The sequence below is a fragment of the Geotrypetes seraphini genome, chromosome 11, assembly GCF_902459505.1.
Source record: "Geotrypetes seraphini chromosome 11, aGeoSer1.1, whole genome shotgun sequence".
Classification (NCBI taxonomy): domain Eukaryota; kingdom Metazoa; phylum Chordata; class Amphibia; order Gymnophiona; family Dermophiidae; genus Geotrypetes; species Geotrypetes seraphini.
In genome coordinates, this window is record NC_047094.1 from 76,182,963 (window position 1) to 76,208,451 (window position 25,489).

General features: G+C 46.7%; 1 protein-coding gene across 2 annotated transcripts in view; it reads right to left on the reverse strand.

Moving 5' to 3' along the window:
- Window positions 1-25,489, reverse strand: part of LOC117369139 (serine/threonine-protein phosphatase 2A 65 kDa regulatory subunit A alpha isoform) — a 204,379-nt gene that overhangs the window by 93,007 nt on the left and 85,883 nt on the right. For both annotated transcript variants that reach the window (XM_033963184.1, XM_033963185.1), the window contains one exon: window positions 12,245-12,359. In XM_033963184.1, coding sequence (XP_033819075.1) covers window positions 12,245-12,359 — 115 coding nt within the window. The remainder of the gene's footprint in view (window positions 1-12,244; window positions 12,360-25,489) is intronic.

Sequence of the window (25,489 nt, forward strand, 5' to 3'; positions counted from 1 at the left end):
GCACACTGCTTATTTTCACGCTCCATTTCCCATCATTTTGGGATGAACTCTACCCCCTCAGTTGGTACCAAAGCTTCTAGCGAGTCCTAGAGTACAAACATGAGAGGGTCTACCAGGCAGACAATAGAAACAAGACAATCGTTTTGTAGTTATTACAGTCCTTGGCATCACCTTTCTTCAGTATAGGTGAAAACAGTGATCTTCTCCAACCGGTTGACCAGATTTTCTTCTTCCAAATCTGTTGACACACAGTTGAGCGATGACCATGATAGCATCTTCTGAGTCACTGATCAATTCAATTGGAATACCGTTGATACAGGTTTAAAGCACAGTTACTTACCGTAACAGGTGTTATCCAGGGACAGCAGGCAGATATTCTTAACGTATGGGTGACGTCACCGACAGACCCCGGTACGGACACTTTTAACTAGAAAGTTCTAGTTGACCGCACCGCGTATGCACGGGTGCCTTCCCGCTCGACGGAGGAGAGCGTGGTCCCCAGTTAAGATAAGCCAGCTAAGAAGCCAACCCGGGGAGGAGGGCAGGTCCTAAGAATATCTGCCTGCTGTCCCTGGATAACACCTGTTACGGAAAGTAACTGTGCTTTATCCCAGGACAAGCAGGCAGCATATTCTTAACGTATGGGTGACCTCCAAGCTAACAGAGAGGGAGGAGGGATGGGTTGGCCATTAGGAAAATAAATTTTGTAACACAGATTGGCCGAAGTGTCCATCCCGTCTGGAGAAAGTATCCAGACAGTAGTGAGTAGTGAACGTGTGAACTGAGGACCAAGTGGCTGCCTTGCAGATTTCCTCGATGGGCGTGGAACGGAGGAAAGCCACAGAAGCAGCCATAGCTCTGACCCTGTGAGCCGTGACAGCACCTTCCAGTGGGAGACTGGCCCGAGCATAACAGAACGCAATGCAGGCAGCAAGCCAGTTGGAAAGTGTTCGTTTAGAGACAGGGCGACCTAGACGGTTAGGGTCGAAGGACAGAAAGAGCTGAGGTGAAGAGCGGTGAGCCCTGGTACGGTCAAGGTAGTGTGCAAGGGCACGCTTACAGTCCAGCGTGTGCAACGCCTGTTCCCCAGGATGAGAATGGGGCTTAGGGAAAAAGACAGGCAACACAATGGACTGGTTGAGGTGGAAGTCCGAGACCACCTTGGGAAGGAATTTAGGATGGGTAAGCAGAACCACCTTGTCATGGTGAAAAACTGTGAAAGGAAGGTCGGCAACCAGTGCATGCATCTCACTAACCCTCCTGGCAGAGGTGATGGCAATGAGGAAAAGCACCTTCCATGTTAGAAGTTTGAGCGAAGTTGTGGCAAGAGGCTCAAAAGGAGGTTTCATGAGAGCTGATAAAACCACATTCAGGTCCCAGACGACAGGAGGAGGCTTCAGAGGTGGTTTGACATTGAAGAGGCCTCTCATGAACCGGGAAACCAAAGGATGAGCCGTAAGCGGTTTTCCGAGGATAGGCTCATGAAACGCAGTGATGGCACTGAGGTGGACTCTGATTGAGGTAGACTTGAGGCCAGCGTCGGAGAGAGAGAGCAAATAGTCCAATACAGTTTCCACCGCCAATGAGGTGGGATCGTGATGACGCAGGAGACACCAAGAGGAGAACCGGGTCCACTTCTGATGGTAACATTGGAGGGTGGCCGGTTTCCTGGAGGCATCCAAAATGCGACGGACAGGCTGAGACAGATTCTCTGAAGAGGTCAGCCCGAGAGAAACCAAGCTGTCAGGTGGAGCGAAGACAGATTGGGATGTAGTAGAGACTGATGCTGCTGCGTAAGTAGAGTAGGAAACACAGGAAGAGGAATGGGCTCCCTGGAGCTGAGCTGAAGCAGGAGGGAGAACCAGTGTTGGCGAGGCCACCGAGGGGCGATGAGAATCATGGTGGCCCTGTCCCTGCGGAGTTTGGATAACGTCCGCAACATCAGAGGTAGAGGAGGAAAGGCATAGAGGAACCGATCCGTCGAGTCGAGCAGGAATGCGTCTGGGGTCAGACGATGAGGAGAGAAGAGTCTAGAACAGAACTGGGGCGTGGAGTGCCCCAGCGAGCAAAGATGGAGTGGAGTGTTGGAGGGTCCAGAGTCCACTCGTGGGGTTGAAGGATGTGGCTGAGATTGTCGGCCAGGGAGTTCTGTTCGCCCTGGATGTATACAGCCTTAAGGAAGAGACTGTGGGTCGTGGCCCAGGTCCATATTCGGAGGGCCTCCTGACAGAGGAGGGGGGATCCGGTGCCGCCTTGCTTGTTTATGTAGTACATGGCGACTTGATTGTCTGTGCACAGGAGAAGAACCTGAGGGTAGAGAAGATGCTGGAAGGCCTTGAGAGCATAGAACATGGCTCTGAGTTCCAGGAAATTGATGTGATGTTGACGCTCCTGAGGGGTCCAGAGTCCCTGGGTGCGTAGATCTCCCAGGTGAGCTCCCCACGCATAGGGGGAGGCATCCGTGGTTATGATCATGGAGTGAGGGGGTAGATGAAAGAGTAGACCCCTGGAAAGATTTGAGGAGTTCAACCACCAGTGAAGAGATTGCTGAAGAGACGATGTCACAGAGATGGGATGAGAAAGAAGATCCATGGTCTGTGACCATTGGTTGGCAAGAGTCCATTGAGGTGTCCTGAGGTGGAGTCGCGCCAGAGGAAGCACATGGACCGTCGAGGCCATGTGGCCCAGGAGGACCATCATCTGCCGAGCTGGGACGGAGTGATGAAGGAGCACCTGACGACAGAGACGACAGGGTCCGTTGTCGGTCGGCGGGAAGAAACGCCCTCATCAGAGTGGTGTCCAGAACTGCTCCAATGAATTGAAGTTGCTGTGTGGGAAGTAGGTGCGACTTGGGGTAGTTGATCTCGAACACCAGTAGATGGAGGAGCGAGATGGTGTGATGAGTGGCTTGTAGCACAAGCGGAGATGTAGGCGCTGTCACCAACCAATCGTCCAAGTAGGGGAACACCTGGAAGTCGTGAGACCTGAGGAAGGCCGCCACCACAATAAGGCACTTGGTGAACACCCTGGGTGATGATGCGAGGCCAAAGGGTAGCACTTTGTACTGATAGTGACGGTGCTGTATCTGAAACCGTAGGTAGCGACGTGAAGTCGGATTGATTAGGATGTGAGTGTAGGCCTCTTTGAGGTCCAGGGAACATAGCCAGTCGTGTTGAGAGAGCATTCTGAACTTCTCCTTGACCAGACACTTGTTGAGGTCCCTGAGATCGAGGATGGGACGAAGGTCTCCTGTCTTCTTGGGAACCAGGAAGTAGCGGGAGTAGAATCCCTGACCCCTTTGGTCCGGAGGCACCTCTTCGATGGCATTGAGAAGAAGGAGGGATTGGACCTCCCTCAGGAGGAGGGGGGTTTGGGAGGAGTGTGAAGCAGACTCTACGGGAGGATTGTCTGGTGGAAGAGTCTGGAAGTTGAGAGAGTAGCCGTGGCGAATGATGTTGAGGACCCATTGGTCTGATGGGAAACACGGCCTCTGCAAAATCAAAGTCGGAGGCCTGTATGGTGGCAACAGGCCCCGCCGGGGCCGGCCTGAAAAATAAAGAAAATCCGACAATTTTTTTTTTTTTGAAAATAAAAAGGAAAGTAACCCGAAGGGAAAAAAGAGAAAAACAACGAAAAATTACGCGAGCGGGAAGGCAGGAATTGATTTTTCAACGGCTGTTGAAAACACATGCGTCTTCTTCGCTCCGCGGAAACGAAAAAAAAACTGGGGACCACGCTCTCCTCCGTCGAGCGGGAAGGCGCATGCGCGGTGCGGTCAACTAGAACTTTCTAGTTAAAAGTGTCCGTACCGGGGCTCCGTCGGTGACGTCACCCATACGTTAAGAATATGCTGCCTGCTTGTCCTGGGATAATTGCTGCTACGATTTCTTTAAAAATATTTGGTTCTTCTTTGGCATCAGTTTCCAGTTCAATTTCCCCAATGTTATCCTCATTGCCTTTTTTGTATAGATTTTCCTTATATTCTTTCCATCTCTTTTTAATGCTTTCTGGATCATTGAATATCATTCCACTGGCACCTTTAGGCATCTCCAATTGACATTGAAACACTCGGTTCATTTGTAATACTGTTTCTCGATCACCGGGAAGTTTTGCTTTTCTTTGTTCTGCTAGTTTTCTGTTTTTTTCTGAGATCCAAGCTGATATCTTGGCTCTCTTTCTCTTCTGGAGTGTTTTTATTTTTTAGCTTCTTCACTAATTATAGTTTTGATGTTATTCCATAACTCTTCGGGCTAACTCCTGTATCAAGACAGGCAAATCTGTTGTCTGGTTTTATCCAGTAGTCTGATGGAATATTTTCAATGACAAAATTATATCAATACAAGCTGAATCTATAATAATAAAACCCTAGCGTGCGCATGCGCTGTTGAACAATTGTGAGTTCTGGTGGCGTGAGGTGTGCTTCTGTGTCACTCCTCACGGCGCCTGCGCTAGCTGGAGGCGCGTGTTCCAGGGACTCCTCTCTCCCGCTGCACTTCAAAGCGCCTTCTGCTGAGGTTCGCCAGCCGCTGTAGCAAACCTCGCAGGCTGCTCTCTACCTTCCCGACATGGTGCTGAAGGAGTCGGGGTTGCCACTGCCGCCACACTCGGTCTTCCTGCAGCCCCGCCCACCACCATGAAGGAGGAGATCTGGGCTGAGAGGTGAACGATGCAGCTCCAGCTCCAGTTCGAGGAATGGAGGAAGGGTAAGAATGGGAGGGGGGAGGGGGGATGGAAACGGAAGGGGGCCATGGGGCAGGCAGGCATTGCACAACAGGGGGAGAGGGAAAGGGGGCTGCTTTGGGGGGAGGGGTAGACAGCAATCATCAGGGGGGAACAGAAGGGGGCCACAGAGCACGCAGGCATGGCACAACAGGCACGGGGCAGGCAGACATTGCACAACTGGGGACCAGGGGGAGAGGGAAAGGGGGCTGCTTTGGGAGGAGGGGGGCAGACAGCAATCATCAGGGGGAACAGAAGGGGGCCACGGAACACGCAGGCATGACACAACAGGGGGAGAGGGAAAGGGGTGTGCTGGGGGGAAGAAAACAATCATGCTATGCTCTGGGAGGGGGGGGAGACAGAAGGGGGCCACGGAGAGACAGGCAGGCATGGTGCAACAGAGAAATACAGGTAGGCAGGTGGGCCAGGGAGAGAGACACAGACAGACAGAGTCCAAGGAGAGAGAGACAAAGAAAAAAACCCAGACAGACATCTGCTCTAGCGCCCGTTAATATAATGGGCTTAAAGACTAGTATCTTAAATAAATATGTCTACGCAAAAATATTCATCTACATATCAACATCAGAGATATGTGCCACGTTTCCTTAAACGGAGAAAATACCTCAGTGTTTCTCAGGAGCATACCTGGGAAACTTTCTATGGCAAGTATTAAGTTGCCACAGAGAAATACATCCTTGGTCTCAGAAAAACTCTGTTGTATATCTTACTATAATCACTATCAGAGCTTTAAAATAGGTTTTCAGCAAATAAATTTCTAAAAAAGTAGGAAATAAGCACTTATCTCAAGTAGACACTTTGTCCTCCGATATTGCAAAAAATCACCGCAGTTCACAGTTGAAACAAAGTGCTGATTTGTCACACTCGGAAGAGTAATTAGATTTCCCGACAGGCTCTGTTTCGCATAGTTGCTGCATCAGGGGAATATCTAAAAAACAAAATAAATCTAATAGCTTTCAGCAAAAGCAATCATTTAAACTATATCATTACTTCAAATGTACTCACTTTAAATGAGGAGCTACCGCTTCAAAGATTCTATCTAAAAAAAATGGCGACTCTGCATCTGTTCGAGGTTTAAAAAAAAAATACTGATGTCATAATGAGCCAATCATAACTATCCAGGAGCGGAGAGATAGACAATCACAGTAGCTTCACCTCTCCTGGTAAGAACTTCAAAAAAATGTGCACCATTTTAGTCTAGCATTCAGGCAATTCGGGGTATAAGTTCTTAATTTAAATATCAATTTTTGTTCCCTCTGCCTATGAAACGTTTTAAAGTCCCCACCCTAACTTGATGGAAACAATCGATCTATAATCCAGCAGCACATTTCTGAAAGTATGATTTACCTCTAAACAATGTTGCACCATCGGTGCTTCTATTTTGTTACACGTCAGACAGGACCTATGCTCAATGATCTTAGTCTTAAAGGGTCTAGAAGTTTGCCCAATATATAGTTGATTATTGCAAGAGAGAGAGATAATACCAAGAGGACTTAGGATGCAGAAAGCCCCTCGTTTATATAATGATGATGAAAATTGTCTCACAATGGAATAGAATTTTGAATTATTGTTCTCTGGATTTGATGGTGCTAATTATTCGTACAGCCCAAATGAAAATAAGTGAAGAAAAAACTAAACTTGAGACAGTATTGCAGAATATTCAAACCAAAGCAGATTTTGAATCTCCGAAAAATCTATAAGACTCTAAACTGGAGAAAGTGAGAGCAGATTTTAAAACTACAGAAGATAAAGAAGTTTAAGAGAGACGAAAGAGATTACTCTGAGGGATAAGTATGTGTATGGATGAAAACTACATGAGATGAAAGCGAGGGCATGAATAAAAAGCCGGTACGTTTTCACTTGTCATCTAATTCCTCTTCAGCTTGTGATGGCAGTAATTTTTTAGTCAGAGGATATCAAGGAAAACGCAGAGGGCAAAGAAAAACCAGAGGCAGATACCAGAACAGCGCCCGTCCCAACACTCTATCCCAACAACAGAACAAATAGCAATAGTGAATTTATACCACTAGGAACTTTCGGAGGGTGAAAGGAAGGTTCTATCTAAGGGATTGATTTTTGTGCCAGAATCCAAGGTTGATTCTTTTAAACTAAGAGTAGATTTAGAAAAATATTTTAGGAAACTTCAACTTCATTTACATTTTTCAACATAACTAATGAAAAAATGGATCGTTCAGTAGTAAGACAGAAATCTTCATGGGTTCCGACTGGTTTACCTGATTCAGCATTGTCACTATATAGAGATTTGTTTTTTAAAGATGTAGGACTGGAGGCTGAAAAGTTTTTCTGTTCGTGGAATATCTCTAAACAAGAACATGAGGCAATTTTATCCTTACAAACAAATCAGGATGTTATTATAAGACATGCCGACAAAGGTAGGGCAATAGTAGTGTTAGATCGTCATCAATATGTATCCGAGATACTACGTCAATTGACAGATAGATCAAACTATGTCCTTTTGGAAGACAATCCTAAACAAGGATTTGTTACCCAGAATGAATTAAATTTTCTATGTTCTCAGCATCCGAATATACCTTTTTTTCTATATTTTGCCCAAAATACATAAGTCTAATCTCACCACCAGGTCCGTCCGATAGTATCAGCAAGTGGATCGCTGTTAGAATGAGTGAATAAATATATTGATGTGTTTTTGAAACCACTTGTACCATCAATTAAATCTTTTATTCAAGCCACAACTCACTTTTTATGTATATTGTCCCAATTTCATCCCACTGGAAATACTGTACTAGTGACTCTTGATGTACGGTCATTATATATGAATATTCCACAAGATCTAGCCTTGACCATTCTGGAGGAATGTTTGGACCACAGGATACGTCCCCATCAAGCATCTTCGGATTTTCTAATAAAATTATTGGCAGTATCACTTAAGAAAAATTATTTTATATTTCAAGGGTTTTTTTTACCAGCAACTAAGCGGAACAGCAATAGGTGCTACATGTACCCCATCTTTAGCTAACCTCTTTATGGCTAGTTTTGAAGAGAACTTTGTATATAATTCTACATGGTTTTCAAAGGTGGCACTTTGGTGTCGATACAATAATGATATCTTCCTGTTATGGGAAGATACAGTATCCAATTTGCATCTATTTCTTGATCTTATGGACAATTGTCTATCAACAATAAAATTTGATATACTGTTTGACATTCAAAAGATTTCATTCTTGGATGTTTTGATAACTATCAATGAAGATAACTTTGATACTTCGGTGTTTCAGAAAGATACAGATAAAATACTTTTAGAATTTTCAAGTTCACATCCACAACATCTTAAGGAAAGCCTTCCATACTCACAGTTCCTTCGGTATCGTAGATTATGTTCTACCAAGAAAGAATTTAAAGAGCAAGCTAAGATCTTAGAAGATAAGCTCATGAATCGAGGATACCCAGAAACTTGTATTACAAAAGCTTATATGAGAGCATTAAACAATCAGAGGGACTTATTGCTACAGTATACAGAATCTGAACCTGATAAGTTAGTGTGTGTTTTATGTCATTCACAAGCTTGATTTTTTGAAAAAATATTGAAGAAACATTTGGAACTGTTTATCTATACACTCCTGCTTTCAAGATGTACAAATAACAATAGCATACTCTAGAAATAAGAACTTACAGGAATTGATCTGCCCAACTAGTAAGGGGGCAATGCAAGTGGGACATTATAGATGTGGGTATTGTTCTGTTTGTAGTAATATGCAAGAATGTACTTCGTTTGTAAATCCATATGATAATAGAGAGCATATAATTAAATCTTATACTACATGTGAAACGAGTGGAATAATTTATGCTATAAGCTGCCCATGCAATTTGTTACATATTGGGCAGACTTCTAGACCCTTTAAGACTAGGATCATTGAGCATAGGTCCTATCTGACATGTAAAAAATAGAAGCACCGATGGTGCAACATTGTTTAGAGGTAAATCATACTTTTTCAGAAATGCGCTGCTGGATTATAGATCGATTGTTTCCATCAAGTAAGGATGGGGACTTTAAAACGTTTCTTAGGCAGAGGGAACAAAAATTGATATTTAAATTAAGAACTTATACTCCGAATGGCCTGAATGCTAGAATAGAATGGCATGCATTTTTTTTTTAAGTTCTTACCAGGTGGAGAGGTGGAGTTACCGTGACTGGCTGTCTCTCCGCTCCTGGATAGTTATGATTAGCTCATTACAACATCAATATTTTTTTTTTTTAGACCTCGGACAGATGCCGAGTCGCCATTTCTTTTGGAGAGAATCTTTGAAGTGGTAGCTCTTTATTTAAAGTGAGTACATTTGAAGTAATGATATAGTTTAAAAATGATTGCTTTCGCTGAAAATTATTAGATTTGTTTTGTTTTTTAGATATTTTCCTGATGCAGCAACTATGCAAAATAGGGCCTGTTGGAAAATCTAGAAAGGAAATTTGAATTACTCTTCCGAGTGTGGCATATCAGCACTTGGTTTCAACTGCGAACTGCAGTGATTTTTGCAATATCGGAAGACAAAGTGTCTACTTGAGATAAGTGCTTGTTTCCTACTTTTTTGGAAATTTATTTGCTGAAAACCTATTTTAAAGCTCTGATAGTGATTACAGTAAGATATACAACAGAGTTTTTCTGAGACCAAGGATGTATTTTTCTGTGGCAACTTAATACTTGCCATAGAAAGTTTCCCAGGTATGCTCCTGAGAAACACTGAGGTCTTTTCTCCGTTTAAGGAAACGTGGCACATATAATCTCCGATGTTGATGAATATTTTTGTGTGGGAATATTTTCAATGTCATATTTTTGGAGGTCTCTAATGATCTTCTTGCAAAGCTTCACTTTGACTTTGAATGTCAGAAGCTCATAGTCACGTCCACAATCATCTCCTAGTTTAGTCCTTGAAGTCAAAATTGCAGAGATCCGTCTCTGTCTATACTCTGTCACATCCACCATGTAAAATTTAATGAACGTGTGGAGTGGCTGCCCTGCATATCTCTGCAAGTAAGACTGCTCTAGACTCTGCCTAAAAGGATACAATGCTGAGAGTGGAGTGTTTTCACTGCCACTGGAGACTGCTTTCCACTTCCAATATAGGCAGAAGATATGGCTATCCTGATCCACCTGGATATGGTCGATTTAAATGCTGGTCTCACCTGACATGGTGCATTCTTAAGAACAAAGAGGTGATCAGACAGCCGGAACTCATTTGTCACCTCCAAGTAACGAATCAAAATTCAGTGCAAATCCAGAACTTTTAACACATTATCTGCTTTCTTCACTCCTGTAGGTGTGAAGGCTGGGGAGTCGCACCTCCTGATTCACGTTAAAAAAACTGTACAGAGCTAAAAAGGCACTAGATGGTTTGGTTTTTTAAAAAATTCAAAATAAGCACAAAATATTAGATTTAGATAAACATTGCTTATGTAAAAATATTATCATGTAATTAATAGAACATTTTTTTTGTAGGACTTCAGGAATAACACTTATTGGACCAAAGGTTTACTGGAAATTTGTTATATTACCATATTTTTCACACAATAAGATGCACCTAGGTTTAGAGGAAGAAAACAAGAAAAAAAAATATTCTGTACCAAATGATGTACTAATATATTTAATAAAATATAGCAGAATAATATTTCAACCATGTAGTCAACAGTGGTATTAAGAACCATCATCACTGTCATTATCAAATGAGAAGAGACAAAGGTTCAAGCACTCTTCTAGTTTTCTAGGCTCTGCGCTTTGTCCCCCCTCCTGAGGAAGCCGTTGTTGGGTGAAACTCGAATCCAAGGGGCCGGCTCAGAGGGTATAACATGGAGTAATATACACATTTACCTGGCAAAGGTTCCAACTGCCACATCGTCTTCAGTGCGTTCAGCATGATAATATAAGTACCACTTTTTGAGTACTTTCAGAGTAAAAGCAATTTTGTGTGTGTTGTAAAGCTAGGTGGGAGGACTTAATGGAGCCATGATGGTCCCAAATTGAACTTTTAGTTTCACAATTCACACAATGTCTGAGCACATCAATTCACATAATAAGAAAGTATTTGTATGAGTAATCAACAGCTAATCATTTGGTTATTTAAGAAGTTCTGCAACATTTATTTGGGTATTGAATTTTAGATGCCAGATATTAGACCATTCCTCTAACTTTTGCAGATCCTTTTTCATGTTTTCCACTCATTTCTTAGTGTCTACACTGTTACAAATCTTGGTATCATTTGCAAAGAGGCAAACCTTTCCTTCTAACCATTCAGCAATGTCGATCAAACATATTGAACAGGATTGGCCCTAGCACCGATCCTTGAGGGACTCCACTACTCATCTTTCCTTCCCCTGAGCGAATTTCATTAACCACCGCCCTCTGGCATCTGCCCGTCAGCCAGTTTCTAATCCAGTTCACCACTTTGGGTCCTAACTTCAGCCCATCACTTTTGTTCAAGAGCTCCTTTGAGGAACCTTGGCAAAGGCTTTGTTTCATATTTTACTGAAGGCATGAAGCGTCCGGAAAAACAGAGTAAATATATTGAGTTAAAAGGAGACTATGTTTAATATAAATTTCATTTTCCCCAAAAAATGTTTTCTTAACTAAGCCGGAAACTTCAACTGACCCTCATGGAATGGGCCATGTTTCAGCACAAATACCTGCACCAGGAGTCCATAAATTCTCAAACATTAAGTTAGACAAATAAGCACACAAATATAACTCCTAGATCCTCAAATGGTAAATAAAGGAGCCACTATTGAGAATGCTTAAAGACAGCTTTATAGTACATACAGATGGTAAAGCAAAAAGTTGCAAGTGACTAAATTTTAGAACTTACGACTCCTGATAAAGGTAGTCATGCTGAAACATGGCCTATCTCAAGTCCTTCGAAACCTGATGGTTAAAATTTTGTTTAGCTACAATAAAAACACATCTATGTACCTGGCTTCCAATCCTCTTTTTTGATCATGCCTACTGGACTTGTACTTTGCCAAGCTGTGGAATACACTTCTCCCTCCGTATTCGTGGTTTCAGCACTCACAGTTTCGCTTATTCATAATTTTTTGCATGCCGACTCCTCCCCCCAAAATTACATCATGAGTAAAATACCTGTACTGTACCGATAAAAGTTTGGCTCTTACCAGCTTTCACCCTCAAAATCACTGATTCCAATCTTTCACCCTCAAAATCGCTGCTTCATAGCATGCACAGAGAAAATCGCTACTTGCCTGCTATCAGCCTGAAAATCGTTGCTTGCCTACTATCAGCCTGAAAATCGCTGCTTTCTACATCGATATTGCCTCTCCTTCAGGAACAGGTCAGTTATTCGCGGTTTCAATACTAATAATGGTGGCTGTTACCAAAAACCACAAATATATAAAAAGTTATGCGCAGTTTTTCTGTTTTCATGGTTATGTCCCGCCCCTAACCACCGCGAATACGGAGGGAGGAGTGTATTAACTCTTCTCGTGTATAAGTAGAGTTGCTGGTACAGCAAAATAGATCCTCACCTTTGACCTTGTGGGAGGCAGCAGCACGTACCTCTGCCTCGCAGTCTTTCATAAGGTTTTGGAAGGCTGGAACCAGGTCAGTCTTGGTGATTTCTGGGCCAACAGCCTTCTGGAGCTACAAATGGAATGGGCAAGATCAGAAAAGGTTTTACATAGTTGGCCAGAGAATGGAAAGGAATGAATTCCTGTGGATGAGTTACATTCAGTAACAAAATATCTACAGATGTCATTTGCTCCCCCATGCCTTGCCTGTCGCATGTACTGATGTACTCTATGGAAGGCTGGAAAGCAATGTTACTTACCGTAACAGTTGTTATCCAGGCAGCTATTCTCACAAATGGGTGACGTGATCCAACGGAGCCCCGATGCGGACGCCTCACAAGCAGTCTTGCTTGAAGAAACTCAAAGTTTCGAGTCGCCCACACCGCACATGCGCGAGTGCCTTCCTGCCCAGACCAGGACGCGTATCCTCAGTTCAGATAGCTAGCAGAGAAGCCAACCCAGGGGAGGTGGGTGGGACGTGAGAATAGCTGCCTGCTGTCCCTGGATAACAACTGTTACGGTAAGTAACATTGCTTTATCCCAGGACAAGCAGGCAGGTATTCTCACAAATGGGTGACCTCCAAGCTAACCATAATGGGATGGTGGGAGTGTTGGCAACTTAGGAGAATAAATTTTGCAATACTGTTTGGTCAAACTGTCCATTCCGTCTGGAGACAGTATCCAGACAATAATGAGAAGTGAAGGTATGAACCGAGGACCAAGTGGCAGCTTTACAAATCTCCTCAATCAGTGTTGATCTGAGGAAAGCTACAGAAGCTGCCATAGCTCTGACCTTATGGGCTGTGACTTTACTGTGAAGGGGTAATCCAACCTGGGATTAGCAGAAAGCGATACAAGCCGCCATCCAGTTGGAGATGGTACGCACCAACTTGTTCGGATCAAAGGAGATGAAAAGTTGAGGAGCAGTTCTGCGATGTTTGCTGCGTTCTAGGTAGAAAGCCAAGGCACGCTTATAGTCCAGAGTATGAAGGGCAGATTCTCCAGGGTGAGAATGTGGCTTCGGAAAGAACACTGGAAGAACAATGGATTGGTTGAGGTGAAATTCTGAGACAACTTTAGGGAGGAATTTTGGGTGAGTGCGGAGAACCACCTTGTCATGATGGAATACTGTAAAAGGCGGGTCCGCTACCAAGGCTTGGAGCTCACTGACTCTGCGAGCAGAAGTGAGGCCGATGAGAAACACCACTTTCCAAGTGAGGTACTTCAGATGAGCCCTGTGAAGAGGTTCAAATGGAGGCTTCATGAGCTGTGAAAGAATGACATTGAGGTCCCAAACCACTGGAGGTGGTTTGAGAGGACATGGAAAAGTCCTTTCATGAATCTGGAAACCACAGGATAAGCAGAGAGAGGTTTCCCTTGAAGAGGATGATGGAAAGCAGCAATTGCACCGAGATGGACTCATATTGAAGCAGACTTGAGGCCAGAGTGAGACAGGTGCAAAAGATTGTCCAAAACCGAAGACAAGGAGGAGTGCTGAGGTTTCTAATGATGCGACGAGCACCAAATAGAAAATCTAGTCCATTTTTGGTGATAGCATTGCCTAGTAGCAGGCTTCCGTGAAGCTTCCAGGACCTCCCACACAGGTTGAGAAAACTGTAGAGGAGTTATGTTGAGAGAAACCAGGCTGTCAGGTGTAGAGACTGCAGGTTGGGATGAAGCAGAGATCCCTGATGCTGTGTAAGTAGTGAGGGAAAGACTGGTAGAAGAAACGGTGCTGAGTTGAAGCAGAAGGGAGTACCAAGGTTGTCTGGGCCACCGTGGAGCAATCAGGATCATGGTGGCATGGTCTGACTTCAGCTTGACTAGAGTCTTTTGAATGAGAGGAACTGGAGGAAATGCATATAGAAAGAGATTCATCCAGTCCAGAAGGAATGCATCTGCCTCGAGGCGATGAGGAGTGTAGATCCTGGAGCAGAACTGAGGCAGTTTGAAGTTGTTGGGGGCTGCAAAGAGGTCTATCTGAGGCGTTCCCCACTGAGAGAAAATGAGATGAAGGGGCGTGGAGTTGAGAGTCCACTCGTGAGGTTGCAGAAGACGGCTCAAGCTGTCCAGTAGGCATTGTCCGCCCCTTGAATGTAGACTGCTGTGAGGAAGGTGTTGTTGTGAATCGCCCAATCCCACACCTTCAGAGCTTCCTGGCAGAGGGAGGCCGATCCCGTACCTCCCTGTTTGTTGACATAGTACATGGCGACTTGGTTGTCTGTGCGAATGAGGACAATCTGGTCGCGGAGCAGATGTTGAAAAGCATTGAGAGCATTGAAGATCGCCATGAGTTCCAGGAGATTGATGTGGCACTGGCGGTCCGTGCTGGTTCAGTAACCCTGAGTGCGGAGACCGTCCAGATGAGCCCCCTAAGCATAAATCGACGAGTCGGTCGTGAGGACTTTCTGATGGTGGGGGATTTTGAACAGCAAACCTCTGGATAGATTGGAGGATAGCATCCACCAGCGAAGAGACTGTTACAGAGCAGGAGTGACCTGGATGTGTCGAGTCAGAGAGTCGGACATCTGTGACCACTGAGACGCCAGGGTCCACTGAGGAATCTGGAGGTGAAGTCTGGCAAAAGGAATCACGTGAACTGTAGAGGCCATGTGGCCTAGAAGAGCCATCATTTGTCTCGCCGAAATGGACGGGCGAGAGGAGACTGAGTGGCAAAGGTGAAAGAGGGCATCCAGGCGTGGAGGAGGGAGGAACGCTCTGGGTTGGGTAGTATCCAGAACAGCTCCGATGAAGGGAAGAGTCTGGGAAGGCTTAGATGGGATTTTGGGAAGTTTATCTCAAATCCCAGATGCTGCAGCAACCAAATCGTCTTCTGGGTTGCCTGGAGGACTCCCTGAGACATGGAATCCTTGATGAGCCAGTTGTCCACGTAGGGAAATACCTGAAGACCATGGTTCCTGAGTGCTGCGGCCACTACCACCAAGCACTTGGTGAAGACTCTGGGTGTCAAGGCCAGGCCGAAAGGAAGCACCCAGATGCAGATGTCCCACCCAGAATCTGAGGTATTGGCGGGAGGCCGGATGAATGGGAATGCGAGTGTAGGCCTCCTTCAAATCCAGAAAGCATAATCAGTCATTCTGCTCGATAAGGGGATACAGGGATGCCAGGGTCAAGATGCGAAATTAGTTGAGCATCCTGAGGTCCAAAATGGGGCGCAGATCGCCCGTCTTCTTCGGAACAATGAAGTACCGGGAGTAAAACCCCTTGTTCTGTTGGTTCAGAGGAACCGACTCGACAGCCACGAGCTGCAATAAAGCCTGGGCTTCCTGAAGAAGAAGGGCGGTCTGGGTCAAGTTGGAAGGATACTCTCTTGGAGGGTACTCCGGAGGAACTTGGTGGAACTGAAGAGAGTATCCTTCCTTGACAATGGAGAGGACCCAGAAGTCGGTGGTAATAGTCGTCCATCGATGGTAAAAGTGATGGAGACGACCTCCGATCGGTGGGGCAAATGAAAATGGCAGAATGACAGATGTTATGCCCTCTATGAGACAGTCAAAAGGGCTGGGAAGCCTTAGGGACAGTATATGGCTGAGGTTTCTGCTGGTGTTTTTGAGGGTGCTGTTTCTTCACAGGCTGTATGACGGGGGGAGCTTGTTTAGGAGGGTAACGCCGCTGGTATATCAACGGTGGTTGTGATGGGTGAGGAGGAGCAGGCTTGGGCTTCGGACGTAGGATGGACTCTAAGGATTTCTCATGGTCCGAGAGCTTTTTGGTTGCCGCCTCGATGGATTTGTCGAAGAGGTCGGTGCCAGCGCATGGCACATTGGCAAGCCTGTCCTGGAGGTTTGGGTCCATGTCGATGGTCCTCAGCCACGCCAGCCATCGCATAGCCACTGAACATGCTGTAGCCCGAGCCGAAAGCTCAAAGGCGTCGTAGGAGGATTGCATCAGCTGCAACTGATAACAAGGCCAGCACCTCCTGGTACTCAAAATGTGCCCTAGGAACCAAATAGGGCATGAACTTCTGGAGTACGGATAAAAAACTCAAAATATATGTGAAATGGAAGTTGTAGTTCAGAACTCTGGAAGTCATCATGGAGTTCTGGTAAATTCTCCTGCCAAATCGGTCCATGGTCTTGCCCTCTCTACCAGGCGGAACGGTGGCATAGACCTGGGAGGGGTGGGACCGTTTCAGTGAGGACTCCACTAAAAGGGATTGGTGGGAGAATTGGGAGCCATCAAACCCTTTATGATGTACTGTGCGGTACCTGGCATCCAATTTGTCCGGTACAGCGGGGATGGAATAAGGTGTTTCAAGGCACCGCTCAAAGGTCTGGTCCAGCAACTTGTGTAAGGGGAGCTTGAGTGATTCAGCTGGTGGTTGAGGGAGGCGCATAGTCTCCAGATATTCCTTTGAAAACTTGGACCCTATGTCCAGTTGAATGTCCAGATCAGCCGCCATCTGTCGAAGGAACGAAGAGAAGGACAGTTGATCAGCCAAAGCAGGGCCTCGAGAAGGGCTCGATGAGGACGAGGCCTCTGGATCCAATGGGGACGGGGATTGTGAAGATGAGAAAGATCCCAGTGTGTCCTCGAGCTCCGGAATCGGAGGAGGTGAAGTAGCCGGTGGGGAGTACTCCAGGAGTGGCTGCTTCCGATGAGGTGAGGCATGCCTGGACGAGTGCCTTGATAAGTGCCTTGATCGGAGATGCGAGCTGTGTCTGGAAGTCGGCCTCAATGGGCGAGGTGAGTGGATCTTTGCTGAGGACCCCAGGTAGAGACTCGAATCCCAGCGTCGGGGTGATTGGCTCCAACGGAGGCACTCGCAAAGACTCTGCTCCTTGCAACGAGTGGATTGGTTCCAGTGGAGGCACTCGCAAAGACTCTACTCCTTGCATTAAGTGAATTGGTTCCAATGGAGGCATGGGCAAAGACTCTGCTCCTTGCGATGCATGCATCGATGCCAGACCAGACACTCGCAGAGACTCTGCTCCCTGTTGAGAGTGTGTGCACCGCTGAGGCACTGGAGGCGGCTCGACCTCGCGGGAAGCCTCCCCATGCCCAGGGTGGATTTGGGAGAGAAGCTTAGGCCCCATGGTGGTGAAGAGCTCGATGAATTGCTTCTCTAGTATGGTCTGGAACTAGGCCGGCAAGGATGGATCCGCATCAGCAATGGGACCACCTGCATGGGCCTTGCGCTCCTTTGAGGCAGTGTGAGAGTGCTTGGACTTAGAAGCCTTGGGCACTTTCAACACTATGGGAGGAATGGGCTGCTGTGCTACCTGATCTGAAGAGACCAAGGAAAGCATCACAGCGGGCACTGGAGTCTGAGGCGGTACAAACGAGGCAGGCTTGATGAGACTCGGCGCCGCAGAGGTGGAGGAGCTGCGGATGATGTCGAAGGCGAAGGTTACTTCGATGACGACTGCTCTGTCGAGGACTCCATGAACAGCGATTCCCACAAGGCGCAATGACGCTTGAAAGCACGTGCAGTGAGTGTGGAGCAAGGCCGGCACGATTTCGGGAGATGTTCAGGCCCGAGACACCGAACACAGCGTCGATGAGGGTCCATTAGCGAAATTGCGAGCTGGCACTTGGCACACTTTTTAAAACCGGTGATAGGCTGGGACATAGGCCAAAAAAGTTCCGCCACAAGATTGAAGCCGTGGGGCTGCGGCCACGTGGCCTGCCCGGTCGAACTGAACGAAGAAATTTATTTTTTTTTTTAAACAAAAAACACGATGAAAATCAGCGATTAAGATAAAATAAATCCAAAATCGCGGACTTAGAAGGCACAAGGGAAGAAAACTTCACACAGAGAGTCTTAGACGGACTTCTTAGCTCCGCGGAAAAGTAAGAACTGAGGAGACGCACCCTGGTCTGGGCGGGAAGGCACTCGCGCATGCGCGGTGGGGGAGACTCGAAACTTCGAGTTTCTTCAAGCAAGACTGCTTGCAAGGCATCCGCATTGGGACTCCATTGGATCACGTCACCCATTTGTGAGAATACCTGCCTACTTGTCCTGGGATAACCAGGTTAGTCTTGGTGATTACTGAACCAACAGCCTTCTGGAGCTACAAATGAAATGGGCAAGATCAGAAAAGATTTTACAGAGTTGGCCAGACTGTTAGTGAGGGTGAGTTTGAGAATGGAAAGGAATGAATATCTACAGATGGACAGATGTCATTTGTTCCCCCATGTCCTGCCTGTTGCATGTACTGATGTATTGTATATAACGGCTGTCTTTACAGAGCCTTAAAAATTTGCTTTAGATTGTTACTTTTTAATTTTCCACCCTTGCAAAATGTTTAAATATCTAAAATATAACTGTACCAAACTCCCTGTCTATGTTGTCCTCTTCCTTCCCCCCCCCCCCCCCAAGTCTTTTGGGGACATTTCCTTTATCTTAGAAAAGATTACATAGTTCTTTATACATCTACTAGTATTTTAGCCCGTTACATTAACGGGTGCTAGAATATATGTCTGTCTGTCTTTATTTCTGTCTCTCTCTTTCCCTCCCGCTGTCTTTCTTTCTGTCTGTCTCTCTCCCTGGCCCCCTTTGTCTGTCTGTCTTTCTGTGTCTCTCCCTGCCCCTGTGTCTTTCTTCTTTTCTTTCTGTCTCCCTTCCTCCCGCTGTCTGTCTTTCTTTCTATCTATCTGTCTCTCTCCCTGCCTCCTATGCAGCAGCATTTCTCTCCCCCCACTTCCCTGTGCAGCAGCCACAGCAGTATTCCCTCCCCCTCCATTACCCTGTGCAGCAGCCACAGCAACAGCATTCCCTACCTCTCTATTTCCCTCCCCCCATACCACTTCCCTGTGCAGCAGCAGCAGCGTTTCCCCTACCTCCCCTTTCTCTTCCCGCAGTCTGGCCGTTTCCCTTACTGCCCCCCCTTCCCTTCCTGCGGTCCCGACAAACCTGCCGATTCCAGCAGCATTTGCAGCACTCTACACACGCTGCTTCGAGGCCTTCTACTGCCCTGATTTACTCTGGTACGTCCATGATGACATCATCAGAGACGCGGCAGAGCAAATCAGGGCAGTAGAAGGCCCCGAAGCAGCGTGTGTAGAGTGCTGCACACGCTGCTGGAAATCGGCAGGTTTGTAGTTGGGACCGTGGGAAGGGAAGGGGGGGCATTAAGGGAGCCATGTCTCTGTCTCGCAGTGGGCTTGCCGGCTCCAGCCAGCCAAAGTTCATTTTTTAGTTCAAAGCTGACGCTGCATCTCCTCTCTCGATCCCGATCTACCTGTAGATCGGAGGGGGTCAGAGGTAGATCGCCAGCCCCACTTGGCTCCATCTCTCCAGCAGCTCGCCCTGTCGCTATAAGTGAACTCGTGCCAGCAGGTCATCTGCTGAGGGCTTGCCGCCGCCACTGATCCTTTGCCTGTCTTTTTTCCCTGCCTGCAAGAATCTTGCCTACGGGTATATTGGTGCGCTTGTTTTCGTGCCAATAGTTTGTGGGTACCCCAGGGGACTGCCGTCTGCGCCCTGCAACGATACACCACAGGCCCGATGTCATACTTGGTCTCCTGCCTCTCAGAATCATTCGCCCGGGCTTTACCTGAATACACTTACCATATTACCGTATTAGTTATGTCGTGTGATGGTCGTTGGTCACTTTATAGTTTGCTTTCATTAAACGTTTTTGGGCAGACACAACAAAGTGTCACGAATTTGGCGATTTTGGTGTGCTTTTCCAATTTTGTTCTAACTTGCCTATGCCTTGCTTTCGAATTTGTTCAAACCACTGTGACTTTTGCTTGCCTTTGCAGTTTTATTTTGCCTAGTCTTTGTGTTGATTCTACACTGCAATTTTATTTTGCTTTGCCTTTGCAGTGATTCTATACTGTGTGCAGAACTTATTAAATCGTGTGTGGTGGTATTTGAACTTGTTTGGCGATTTTTGATTTTATTTGGTTTGTTGGACAGTTTTTTTGATGATTGTTCGATGGTATTTGATTATTGGTGCCAGTATGAATTCTTATTTTTACTTTTATAACTGCATGTGTGGTTTTGGCATCTCCAGTCCTAGTATTGCGCATCATCCAGAGGTCTTCAGAGTTCCTGTTGATCTTTAATACTTTGGGACAGTGACAGTTTTGGACCAGATTCAGCTAGTGTTTATACTAACTTAGCAGATTTGGCCTTCTTACATAAAGTATAACAAAACGAAGATGAGTGTTCCAAAGAAGAGCAAAACCTACCACTTTCATGATGAATGGGAAATGGACTACAGTATTTTCACGCATATAACGCGCGCGTTAATACACGATTTTGAGTATAACCATGTGCGTTATACAAATTTTTTTTTTCAGTGCGATCCGGCATCCCCCCTGCGAACCGGCATCCTCCCCCCCCCCCCCCGCATCCCCCCCAGCACCGCAAAGACATCGGTCGCTTACCCGATTGGGCATCGGCACCAGCACCAATGCACAGGACGTGCCAGTGCCAGTGCCCGAAGATCCTCCCTCGTTGGGCTGGGCTGGGCTGGGCGGTGCGAGGGAGATCCTCCCTCTTCCCTATGCCGGGCTGGACTGGGCTTTGAGCATGCTCAAAGCCTTCTGGTCTCGCTCTTTCCGAGATTCTCAGATTCAGAATCTCAGAGAGAGCGAGACCAGAAGCCTTTAAGCATGCGCAAATGCTCAAAGCCCAGTCCAGCCTGGCACAGGGAAGAGGGAGGATCTCCCTTGCACCACCCAGCCCAGCCCAGCCCAACGAGGGAGGATCTTCGGGCACTGGCATGTCCTGTGCATTGGTACTGGTGCCGGTGCCCAATCGGGTAAGCGACCGATGTCTTTGCAGTGCTGGGGTGGGGATGTAGGATCACGGGGGAGGGGGGTGACGCGAGCGGGGGGGGGAGGATGCCGGTTCACAGGCCAGAAGAGGGAGTAAGCGGGAGTGGCGGGAGGAGGTTATAGCAGCATGCGCGGTATATGCATGTGCGTGCTATATAAAAAAATTTTTTTACACAAATGGTTTGGACTCGCGCGCAATATGCTTATGCGTGTTATACACGTATGCGCATTATATGCATGAAAATATGGTACTTCAACATCATGGTAAAAGACAAGCGTTGGTGTCTAATTTGTAACACCCCAGTATCCTTACCCAAAAAGGGTAATCAGGAACATTATAAGGCTCTGCCTAGCAATAAGTTTGATGTTGATTTTCCACCCAAAAGTGAAATTCGTAAACTGAAAATCAAAGAGCTTAAATTGAAATTGGCTACTCAGCAACAGTTGATGGCATAGCCAAGGTCATATTCAGTCAATGCAACCATAGCATCCTTTAAGGTCAGCAACCTGATCGCAAAGTAATACAAACCTATCACTGAAAGGGAATTTGTAAAAGATTGTTTTCTTGAAGCAGCTGACAATCTTTTTGAAGGATTTAAAAATAAGAGATCATAGCTGCTATTCAAGATGTACATTTGTCAAGAAACACCGTCATATGGCGAATAGAAAAGATGCGTGTAGACACAACTGAACATTTGTTGCCTCCAACATATAGTTGGAGTGAGAAAGCAACACAATTTGAAACATCCTCATGTTTCAAATTGTGTTGCTTTCTCACTCCAACTATATGAATCTACAGACATAGCTCAGTTACTAGTCTTTATCCGGATGGTTTTTGAAGACTTCAGTGTTAAGGAAGAACTAAATGGAATGATTTCTTTAAAAGGGAGAACTATCAGTCAGGAAATATTCCTTTTTTTTCCCTTTCTTTTGTGACAAAGTATAATCTTCCATTGCATAGACTTGTCCATCACTACTGAGGTGAGGTTAAGGGTTTCATAGCCCTCTGTAAACAGCATTAACGACTTCCCAGATTTCCTTTCTTACCATTGCATCATTCACCAGCAAGTTTTGGCAAGCAAGAGACTCAATACAAAGACTGTCATGGACATCACTTTCAAAATCGTAAATTCAGTTCGTGGAAGATAACTTCAAAGACAGCTTTTCAATCTTACTCTTGATGAAGGGTCAGCGGAAATTACCGTATTTTCACGCATATAACGCGCGCGTTATACGCGTTTTTACCTACCGCGCATACCCCTCGCGCGTTATATGCGTGAGCGCGGTATACGAAAGTTTTCAAACATAGTTCCCACCCCGCCCGACGCCCGATTCACCCCCCCAGCAGGACCACTCGCACCCCCACCCCGAACGACCACTCGCACGCGCTCCCACCCGCACCCGCATCCACGATCGGAGCAAGAGGGAGCCCAAGCCCTCTTGCCCGGCCGACTCCCCGACGTCCGATACATCCCCCCCCCCGGCAGGACCACTCGCACCCCGAAGGACCGCCGACTTCCCGACAATATCGGGCCAGAAGGGAGCCCAAACCCTCCTGGCCACGGCGACCCCCTAACCCCACCCTGCACTACATTACGGGCAGGAGGGATCCCAGGCCCTCCTGCCCTCGACGCAAACCCCCCTCCCCCCAATGACCGTCCCCCCCCCAAGAACCTCCGACCGCCCCCCCAGCCGACCCGCGACCCCCCTGGCCGACCCCCACGACCCCCCCACCCCCCTTCCCCGTACCTTTGGAAGTTGGCCGGACAGACGGGAGCCAAACCCGCCTGTCCGGCAGGCAGCCAACGAAGGAATGAGGCCGGATTGGCCCATCCGTCCTAAAGCTCCGCCTACTGGTGGGGCCTAAGGCGCGTGGGCCAATCAGAATAGGCCCTGGAGCCTTAGGTCCCACCTGGGGGCGCGGCCTGAGGCACATGGGCCCAACCCGACCATGTGCCTCAGGCCGCGCCCCCAGGTGGGACCTAAGGCTCCAGGGCCTATTCTGATTGGCCCACGCGCCTTAGGCCCCACCAGTAGGCGGAGCTTTAGGACGGATGGGCCAATCCGGCCTCATTCCTTCGTTGGCTGCCTGCCGGACAGGCGGGTTTGGCTCCCGTCTGTCCGGCCAACTTCCAAAGGTACGGGGAAGGGGGGTGGGGGGGTCGTGGGGGTCGCCAGGGGGGTCGCGGGTCGGCTGGGGGGGCGGTCGGAGGTTCTTGGGGGGGGGGGACGGTCGTTGGGGGGGAGGGGGGTTTGCGTCGAGGGCAGGAGGGCCTGGGATCCCTCCTGCCCGTAATGTAGTGCGGGGTGGGGTTAGGGGGTCGCCGTGGCCAGGAGGGTTTGGGCTCCCTCCTGGCCCGATATTGTCGGGGAGTCGGCGGTCCTTCGGGGAGGGGGTGCGAATGGTCCTGCCGGGGGGGGGGGGATGAATCGGACGTCGGGGGGGGGGGTGAACGGAGAGTCGGGACAGCGCACGGAGAGGCGGGGCAGTGCACGGAAGTCAGGGGGGGTGAACGGAGAGTCGGGACAGCGCACGGAGAGGCGGGGCAGTGCACGGAAGTCAGGGGGGGTGAACGGAGAGTCGGGACAGCGCACGGAAATTCAGGGCAGTGCACGGAAGTCAGGGGGGGTGAACGGAGAGTCGGGACAGCGCACGGAGAGGCGGGGCAGTGCACGGAAGTCAGGGGGGGGTGAACGGAGAGTCGGGACAGCGCACGGAGAGGCGGGGCAGTGCACGGAAGTCAGGGGGGTGAACGGAGAGTCGGGCAGCATGCGCGGTATAATCGTGAGCGCGTTATACCAAAGTTTTTGTGCTTATCATCGTGATTTCTGCGCGCTATACACGTGTGCGCGTTTTATACGGGTGCGTGTTATTTGCGTGAAAATACGGTATTTTGCACACAGATGTAAGGTGGCTAAGTAGGCACAAATTTCTGCAAAGATTTCGTGATTCACTGAATGAAATAAATTTTTTGAAGAAGAGGGGAAATGACCAAGCAGAGGTGGAAGATGAGGAGTGGTTATGTGATCTAACATTTCTCACTGATTTTACAGCCGAACTAAGTGATATGAACCTTGAACTACAAGATGATGAGTACAGTTTCATCCTACAAGAGCAAATTTGAGCTAATGATGACTGACCTTGCAAACAACACTTTTGATCATTTTCCTAATACGCAGAGCCATCTGGGGCAATATCCAAATTTTGTTTTTCAGAATGAGAAGTATGTGACAGAAATCTGTTCTGTTATCCAGGAATTTAAAATAGATTCTGTGACTTCCAAAAAATTGGAACAGTTGTGGAGTACTTGACATACCCAAAGTAGATGTGGACATTAAAGAAACTGCAGCTGCTATTAGTAAAAATTACTCATTGAACAAGCCATCTCTTGAAAACAAAATATTAACCCTTAAAAATGATATTTTTCTCAAGATCCATGCTGAGCAAGAATCGTTTTGGAAGTTAGTATCTAGAGACAAATTTCCCAACTTGAGAAGATGCAGTGAAGCTGTACACTCCTTTTTCGGTTCAACTTATTTGTGTGAATCTGTATTTTCCCATCTGAAAATGACAGAGTACACGTTTCAACATGACACAGGGTTATAAAATTCTATTACTTACATTCAAGACACGCCAAAGTAACCAACCAGAGTTTATCAATAGCTTACTAATTCCTCACTGTCCACCTAAAACTCTTCGTTCTATGACACAAAACCTTCTTGTAGTCCCATCTCTAAAGCATATTAACACGATAAGATCAAATAACTTTGCAGTGACTGCGCCATCGCTTTGGAATTCTATTCCTAATTAGATTTGTGAAGAAGTATCTGTTTAATTTTAAAATAAAGCTAAAAACATTTCTGTTTCAAGACGCATTTGATACCTAATTGCCCTTGTAAGGGCTAAACACATGTTGACTGCAGATGGCAACATCCTTCCCCTCCCTGTCGTTTTTTTAATTGTTCTCTTTTTTTAAATATTGTAGTTCCTCCCCTTTTTCTACTTGTTTCTGTCTGTCATTGTCTGAAATTTATTATGTAGATTCTATTTGTCAAATGTTCACCCCTATTTTATATGATGAAAGCTGTATTTTTATTGTACATTGCTCAGAAGTCTGATTGAGCAGTATAAGAAATTTTAAATAAACTTGATGACAGATGAACATCTCCAGGATTCCGAGACTGGCCCTCAAGCAATATTCATCCAACTTCAAAAAGCTGGTGGATGAAATGCAGGCTCAGATGTCTCACTAATGAGCAAGTGTGAAATATTAAAGATTGTGCAAGATTGGCCTGGATCAATACTAGACCTCAATTTAACATAAATTACTCAATAAAAGTTAAAGATTATTAAGACAGTTAAAGAAAGTTATTACTCAATAAAACTAAGAAAAAATGTACTTTCCATTTCTCCTCGCAGTTCTTACTGGATGTTCGTCTCTCTGTTTT